Below are 8,905 nucleotides of genomic sequence, written 5' to 3'. Positions count from 1 at the left end.
CCGGCCCCCGCCGTCCCGCAAGCTCGAACCCCGCCTCCTCGCACGCCGCCGCCCCGCCGCCCCGCGTCCCGCACCCCGCAGGCCCGGCCCCGCCGCCCCACAAGCTCGCACCCCGCAGGCCCGGCCCCCGCCGCCCCACAAGCCCGCGCCCACCTCGACCGGAGCAGGCGTCCTGGGCCCGGAACTTGAGTCGCTTCCCTCTCTTGGGCATGGCGCCCGCGTCGGGGCGAGGCCGGCCTAGTGGGCCGGGACCCCGGGCCATGTCTCGGGCCGCAGAGCCGGCTCCGGGAGCCGCCGGCCAGCTCCGCCCGGCTCCGCGGCCATCCCGCACCGAGGCCGCAGCTCTCGCGGGAACGTAGGCCGGGCTCGGCGTCGCGTCGGCGGGCGACGCCCCTCTTCGGAAACCAATCAGGGCCTGGTCTGGGAGTGCGTAATCATCTAGCGCCCACGGTCACCTGCGAGCAGCGTCCGTCACGGTGGGTCGCCGCTGTTCGGGGCGGGGTGGGTTTTCGCGGTTCCCCTTGTAGGACGGTCGGCGTCCCAGATCCGGAGCGCGCATCCGCGCGGGTCGATACCGAATATACATCCAGGTCTCCCCGGTGTTCCTGCTGCCGCCTCTCTCCACACTGCGGGCTCACTTCGGCCCCAGCGCACGGGCGGCGTCGTCCCGGTGCCCCGTCTCTGTCCACACTGCGGGCTCACTTCGGGCCCCGCTCGCGGGCCTTGTTCTCGTGCTCCGTCTCTCAGGCCGCACAGACTGAGCGCCTGCTGTGCCAACATGGGTTTGTAAGCTCATACAAAAGCTGTATATTTCTGAATTCTCAAGACATGGGAGGGGGTTTTAAAACGTTATCTACCACCATCCTCTGAGCAATATACTAGAAGGACAGATGAGGAAAGAATACTGTCTTTCCTTTGTATTGAGAGAGAAAAGGTCACTGACGGAAGGTTACAGAACCGTGAGGGAGCAGGACCCTGGGCTCGTGTCACCGGTGTGAATAAGAAGTTATTTGGTGTCCCGAGTTATGTTCTTTGTCCAAACGTCCTTGCCCCTCCCAAAAGGTGCTAATCCCTGGCTTGAGGAGCATAGCCCTTAGGGACCAGGTATCCAACCTGCTGGATCCTCCAAAAAGCCACCCTAAGGTATTTGGAAGGAAAGAGACTCCTACTTTAATCTAATTACCTGGTACATAGAAGTTCATTAGGAACAAACCACTAGCCTCTCACTAGTATACCAGACTATTACCAGAGGTTCACGCTAATAGGTGAATCAGTTAGGAATTATAATTGAAGCTGAATATAATTTATTATAATAGTGAACTATTCAAAATTTATTTAGTCATAACATGAAGCAAGGGTCTAATAGACTGTTAACTAAAAGAAAATTGTTTCAAATAGTTTTTCCCTGTATACATAGTTCGTGTTTGGAGTCAAGTTCAAAAGGCAGCCAGTAAGCACCGAGACTTTTCACCTCACATTGTTATCAATAAAAAATTCCTAAGACCCACATGCCTGTAGATTTCTGCTCATGTGGCGCCCTGTTGAAAACACTCAGGCATTTGGACTCTGGAGGAAACCATGGGTGCAGAGGACATAAACCGTATTAATATGCCGTCACTATCGCAAACTTGAAGGTTTTAAGTGAAATGTTCTCTCATTTTCAACAGTATAATAATTATTTTAATGCATTGGAATGAAAGAAATGCTAATCCCAAAGCTGTTTATTTCATCTTTTAAGATTCCAAGAATGAGAAGGTCTTAAGCAAGGCCCCTCAGGCTCTTAAGTCCCTTGGCTACTGTAGTGGAGCAGAACACCAGTAGAACTTTTATTCTACCTTTTATTAAAAAGCAACAGCTTCTAGTTAATGGCACTGTTAGCTTCCAGACCCAAAGATACAGGTCCTATCTAGAAAGACAAGTTGTAAAAGTTACTGAAAGAGCTGTTATATTTAAATGCAAGTGGCGTAGGGCTGGCCTGGTGGCACAGCGGTTAAGTGCGCACATTCTGCTTCGGTGGCCCGGGGTTCGCCGGTTCAGATCCTGGGTACAGTACAGACGTGGCACCACTTGACAGGCCATGCTGTGGCAGGTGTCCCACATATAAAAAGTGGAGGAAGATGGGCACAGATGTTAGCTCAGGGCCAGTCTTCCTCAGCAAAAACAGGAGGATTGGCAGCAGTTAACTCAGGGCTAATCTTCCTCAAAATAAAATAAAATAAAATAAAATAAATGCAAGTGGCATCTAGTTATTAGTCTAGCTATTAGGAACAAGGTGGAAGGAGAATGTTATCCTAAAATTTTTGTGCTCAACAAGGTGGAAAATTTGAGGACAATACATGAATACATATAGCATTAGGATGCTATCTTTCTAGATTATATCTATCCTACTGTTTTGGTATTAAATTGTCCTTTATTTTGTGCTAATAGTAAATGGTGGTGGTGGTGGTGGTGTTGCTTTTTAAAGTTCTTTCTTGTCGAAACCTAAAGGTGGAAAGTCAACAGTGTTTGCCAGAATCTTCTTTTAAATTTTAATGGCCTGTGAAATCCTAAAGCCTAGGAACCACTGCCTTGGAGGCATTGGAAATTATTCCTTCTGATTTTAAGAAATACATAACAGAATTTCATATTAGAGGTCATATAGTATAATAGAGCGATATAGAAAAGTAATAAAGAGTGTGAAGACTTACCAGTTCACAAAGTATCTCTTCCACTTATTATTTGCGTGACCCTGGAAAAGTACTTAATTTCCCTGGACCTCAGTTTCCTTGTCCATAAGTTAAAGATAATAATAACACCTGCTTCATAGAATTATTGAAATAATTAAATTAATCCATGAGAAGTGTTTAAAATAACAGTAATTACTCAATGAATGTCAGCTTTTATTATTGTTACTGAACCAGGTTCCTTTCCCTGCAGCCCAGAAAGCCAAACACCGAGATGACAAGATTGCAGCAGAGAGAAGGTTTAATCACAAGGCAACCAAGTGAGGAAACAGGAGAACACGTCTCAAATCCACCCCTCAAAAATGGGGACTCAGGGATATTTATGGGGTAGGGGATAAGCTGGTCTGAAGTGTGGAGATGGATGATTGGAGGTGAGGTAATTGATGGTCTGCAGAAACGTAGTCAGACTCCATGCCTCTTCATAAGGACGTCTGGTCACAAAATAGTGGTGTTAGCATGATCTGAGGGTGGAGTTTTTAGCCTCTCGACATCAAAAGGTCACTTATCGGACATCTGCATGGGCCTGGTTGATGGGTTGGTGATCTCAACCAGCCTGAAGTGGACAAGGGGTCCTAATTCGTGAAATACAGTTCAAACACCCATTACCATGGTGACCCAGGCTCCAGGGAGATGTTATCTATAGGAGCCTAGTGGGAGTCAGATAGCTTACTGCCTAAGCAGCACAGTTAACAATGGGCAGGGGAACAACTGAAAGCTATAATCAGTAATTGCAAAAAGGAAAAGAAACTTTAGTTACTAGCTACTTAATCATCAGTGGCTAACTGTTTGCCAGTTTCATTATCGTGGTGGTGGTGGTAATTAAAATTGTAGTGGTTCTTGTTATTGGAAGACACCTTAAGTGACTAAATCCTCTTTGCTTCTGAAGAGAGAAAACATGGGGAAATCAGAAGCAAGACATCCCCTTCTAGTTGGTTAATTTGCTAGAAGAATAGTTGATATTTACCGAGTACTTATCATGCAAGTGGCAGAGCCAGAATTCAAACTGAGGACTGTCTGGCTTCAAAGCCCATATATAAAATTACCGAACCGTGCTACCTCTAAAATGAAGGAAATCATACTAAAGCTTTGCTTTTGAATAGTATTAATAACCTAAACAGATGTGGAGTCAAACAATGGCTAAGATAAATGGCTAAGAAAATCTGCAAGACAGAAAACAAACTGAAATACTACTTCAACAGTGAATTTCCACGATGTGCCAAAGCCTTGGACAAGGTCTGAGAAGAATATGATTCAAAATAAGATTCAGTGGCACTAGAAAAAGTATGTTAATTAAATCTACAGAAAACTATTTGTGACTACCTTTTTAAATACCTTATAAAATATATGGTAAAATGGTTTAGTTAAGTTCAGATAGAAACTGGGTGTCTTTCAGTTAAAAATAATAATAACAGAGTAGTGTAGAAACAGAGCTCAGATTCTAGAAACAGATGTCTGAGTTTGAATCCCTGTTCTTCCTCTTAATAGCTACATGACCTTGTAGGTGAGGGGGAAAAACCCTTTTTCCTCTACCTCCTTAGGTTCTGTCTGGAACCCTATAAATTAAAATAAAAGACAGATTACCAGGAGGGAAAAAAACAGTTTATGTGTGCAACATGCATACACTCAGGAGGCCTCAGTGATGAGTAACTCAGGTGATTAGAATTGGGGGTTTGTATACCATCTTAATAGGTGAAGGAGAGGAGGAGAAAGGCATTTATGGGAAAACAAATGACTTTTTGGAAAGATAAATGGGTTTTCAGGAGAACAAACAGGAGACAAGAAAGTTCATAACAATGTTTTTGTATCTTGGTCTGAGTGGTCTCTTCGTCTCCTTCTGGCCTATAAAGTTTCCCTAAATAAGGGATTTGGGGGTAGGTTATTATTTTGTTTGTGTTCCCCCTTCTGGGAGTAGATTTACCCTGAAAAGGAATTTGTGGTAGCCTTATTTCTCAGAAGTTGCTGCTTTTTGTCAATAAGGGAAGCTCTGACAAGGCTTCTTTTTTTTCTTGCATCTGTTGCATCTCAAAAGTCTTTAGCATAAAATAATCTTTATACCAAAGTGACGTATTTTGGGGTGGCACATTCTAATCTCCTTCAACTTCGAGCAAATTACTTAATCTAACAAAATTCAGTTTCCTTAAAACCAGGAACAAAATGAAAAGACAACCCACCAGCTGGGAGAAAATATTTGCAAATCATGTATCTGACAAAGGGGTTAATCTCCAAAATATATAAAGAGCTCACACAACTCAACAACAACCAAAAAACCCGGGGCCAGCCCTGTTAAGTTTGCGCTCCACTGCGGCAGCCCAGGGTTTCACCACTTCAGATCCTGGGCGCAGACATGGTACTGCTCATCAAGCCATGCTGAGGCGGCATCCCACATGCCACAACTAGAAGGACCCACAACTGAAAATATATAACTATGTACCAGTGGGCTTTGGGGAGAAAAAGGAAAAATAAAATCTTTAAAAAAAAAACCCAATCAAAAAATGGGCAGAGGATATGAACAGACATTTTTCCAAAGAAGATATACAGATGGCCAACAGGCACATGAAAAGATGTTCATCATCACTAATAACTAGGGAAATGCAAATCAAAACTACAATGAGATATCACCTTACACCCATTAGAATGGCTATAATCACCAAGACAAAAAATAATAAATATTGGAGAGGATGTGGAGAAAACGGAACCCTCATACCCTGCTGTGGGGAATGCAAACTGGTGCAGCCAGTATGGAAAACAGTATGGAGATTTCTCAGAAAATTAAAACTAGAAATACCATACAACCCAGCTATCTCACTACTGGGTATTTATCCAAAGAACTTGAAACCAGCAATTCCAAGAGACTTATGTACCCCTATGTTCATTGCAGCATTATTCACAACAGCCAAGAAGTGAAAGCAACTGAAGTGCACATTGAACGATGATTGGATAAAGAAGATGTGGTATACATATACAATGGAATACTACTCAGCCATAAAAAAGGCAAAATCATCCCATTCACAACAACATGGATGGACCTGGAGGGTATTATGTTAAGCAAAATAAACCAGACAGGGAAAGACAAACACCATTTGACTTCACTCATATGTGGAAGATAAACTAACACGTAGACAAAGAGAATAGTAGTTATCAGAGGGGAAGGGGGTCAGGGGTGAGCATAAGGGGCGAAGAGGCATATTTATATAGTGACTGACAAATAATATTGTATAGTGGAAATTTCACAATGTTATAAACTATTATGACCTCAATAAAAAAATAAAATAGGGGCCGGCCCCATAGTGGAGTGGTTAAGTTTGCACGCTCTGCTTCAGCAGCCCAGGGTTTGACTGGTTTGGATTCTGGGCATGGACATAGCACCGCTTGTCAGGCCACGCTCAGGCAGCGTCTCATGTGCCACAACTAGAAGGACCCACAACTAGAATGTACAACTATGTACTGGGGAGATTTGGGGAGAAAAAGCAGAAAGAAAAAAAAAAGAAGAAGACTGGCAACAATTGTTAGCTCAGGTGCCAATCTTTAAAAAAAAAAAAAAATTCAGTTTCCTTATCTATAAAATGGGCTTAAAAATGGTATTCAATTTATAGAGCTGTTGTGAGAAATAAATGAAAGCTCTTTGCCCAGCACCTGGTGCATAATAAGCACTAAATAAACATTAGCTATTATTATTTGCTGCACTTAGAACTAGAAATATATTGGTTTGAATCAGTAATTCTCAACCTTGGCTGCACAATAGACTCCCTGGTGGAATTTTATGAAGAACCAGTGACCTAGCCCCACACTCAAAGGCTCTTATTCAGTAGATTTGAGATGGGGCCTGGGCACCCACTTTTTTTTAAATAAAAACACGGATAACTTTATCTTCATCCCAAATACAGTCATGCACCACATGACATTTCAGTCAATGACGGACCACATATGCAACAGTCGTCCCATAAGATTATAATTGAGCTGAAAAATTCCTATCATCTAGTGATGTTGTAGCCATGGTAACATCATAGCACAACACATTACTCACGTGTGTGGTGATGCTTGTGAAAACAAACCTAGTGTACTGCCAGTCATGTAAAAGTACAGCACATACAATTATGTACAGTACATAAACTTGATAATGATAATAAGTGACTATGTCACTGGTTTATGTATTTACTATACTTTTTATCATTAGTGTACTCTTTCTACTTATAAAAAAGTTCACTTTTAAACAGCATGCTGTGTTATGCCAGCAGCAGCCTCAGACATCTCATGTTTACCACATCTCTTGATTGCATCATTTTCTCTTGTGTTTGATTTATTTTCATGTTGTTTTGTTCATCATGGCCCCTAAGTGTACAAAATCCACTGCTAATGTTGCCGATAAGAGACCATGTCAAGCGATTGACCTAAAAATGAAATTAAAAGTGATTAAGGGCTAAGAAGGTGGAAATCAGTGATGGTTATTCCTTGCTAGTCAGGCATGTACCACTCCACCATATTTACAGTCTTGAAGAACAAGAACAAAGTGATGGAAGCTGTTAGAGGATCTGCTTCATTGAAGGCAATGAGACGAACAAAAATTCAACAAGGGCCTACAACAGACTTGGAGAAACTTCTAACGACCTGGATTAAAGACCAGACACAGAAGCCTGTCCCTCTCAGCACCATGATGATCATGGCCAAAGCAAAAAGTTTGCGATGTTAAAAGAAAGGTTGGACCCGACTACGATGTGGAATTTACTGCTAGCTCTGGGTGGTTTAAACAATTTAAGAATCGTTACTCATTACATAATGTGAAAGTGAGTAATGAGTCTGTGAGTGCTGATGTAAAGGCAGCTGAAGAATTTTTGCAAACTCTAGATAAGCTAATTGTGGAGGAAAATTACTTTCCAGAGCAAATACTCAGTATGGATGAAACCTCCTTATTCTGGAAAGGGATGCCTGAAAGGACTTTTATCCATAAGGAGGCCAAGTCAATGCCAGGTTTCAAGGCTTTTAAGGACAGGATAACAGTCTTGCTTGGCGGCAACATTGCAGGCTACAAATTGAAACCCTTCATGATCTGGCACAGTGGGAACGCCAGGGCCTTCAAGCATATCAGTCAGCACACACTGCCAGTGTACTACAGGAGCAATAAGAAGTTGAGGACCCAGCTCCTTTTCCAAAGATGACCTCCTCAATTGCTGTGCCAGTGAAATGGAGAAGTACTGTTTGGAGAGTAACATATCTTTCAAGATTTTGCTTATTGTTGCTAATGCTCCTGGTCATCCTCCTTTTATTGGTGATCTGCATCCCAATATCAAAGTTGTATTTCCCCCTCCAGACACTACCTCTTTGGTTCAACCAATGGATCAAGGAGTTATAGCAGCTTTTAAGGCCTCCTGCCTGAGGAGGACCTTAGCCCAGGCTATTGCTACAACTGAGGAAGACACCGATGAAATTATGGAAGGATTACAACATCTACGGCTGCATCAAGAACCTTGCTTGGGCTTGGGGTGATGTCACCAAAGAGTGTATGAATGGCATCTGGAAAAAGACACTTAACAGGTTCGTCCATAACTTCAAAGGATTGGCCAAGGAGGAGGAGGTTGCAAAAATCAACAACTCTATGGCTGAGATGGCAAATAACCTGGGTATGGATGAGGATGACATTGCCCATCTCCTAGAAGTGGTTCCTAAGGAATTGACTAATGAGGAGTTGGAATTGGAACAGGAACACATAGCTGAAGAAGAGACAAGAGAAAAGGAAACTGCAGGAGAAGAAAAAGAACCCTCAAGAAAATGCACAGTGAAGGGTTTAGCAGAAGCTTCTGCAGACCTCCACAAGCTCCTTAAAAAGTTTGAAAACATGGACCCTAACACCAAAATGTTTTCACTAATAGAGAGGAGTGTTCATGGTGCATTATCCACTTACAAGTGAATCTGTGATGAAAAAAAGAAACAAACCAAGCAAACCACCATGGACACACTTCTGAAAAGAGTGACACCTCCTCAAGAAGAGCCTCAGGTATGTCCTTCAGGAGGTATTCCAGAAGAAGGCACTGTTGTCATAGGTGATGACAGCTCCATGCTTGTCATCATGCCTGAAGACCTACCAGTGGGACACAATGTGGAGGTGGAAGACAGTGGTATTGATGATCCTGACCCCGTGTGGGTCCAGGCTAACGTGTGTGCATCTTAGTTTTTAACAAAACAGTTTG

General features: G+C 43.0%; 1 protein-coding gene and 1 long non-coding RNA gene across 3 annotated transcripts in view; one reads left to right on the top strand and one right to left on the bottom strand.

Annotated features, from left to right (window-relative positions):
* TMEM183A (transmembrane protein 183A) overlaps nt 1–350 on the bottom strand; it is a 17,255-nt gene extending 16,905 nt beyond the window's left edge. Inside the window, exon 1 of one of the 2 annotated variants that reach the window (XM_046679927.1) lies at nt 154–350. In XM_046679927.1, the coding sequence (XP_046535883.1) occupies nt 154–262 (109 nt within the window). In that variant the 5' untranslated portion in view covers nt 263–350. The remainder of the gene's footprint in view (nt 1–153) is intronic. The other variant, XM_046679926.1, reaches the window with a different exon arrangement.
* An 84-nt stretch (nt 351–434) lies between these two features.
* Nucleotides 435–5,777, top strand: LOC124248282 (uncharacterized). Its single transcript, XR_006890967.1, has 3 exons — nt 435–786; nt 2,917–3,094; nt 5,602–5,777. It is a non-coding gene; the product is annotated as an uncharacterized LOC124248282 (long non-coding RNA).
* Nucleotides 5,778–8,905: the final 3,128 nt, after the last annotated feature.

This window comes from Equus quagga, chromosome 12, assembly GCF_021613505.1.
Source record: "Equus quagga isolate Etosha38 chromosome 12, UCLA_HA_Equagga_1.0, whole genome shotgun sequence".
Lineage (NCBI taxonomy): Eukaryota > Metazoa > Chordata > Mammalia > Perissodactyla > Equidae > Equus > Equus quagga.
The sequence above is the reverse complement of the archived record's forward strand: the minus strand, read 5'-3'. Positions and strand labels throughout refer to the sequence as shown.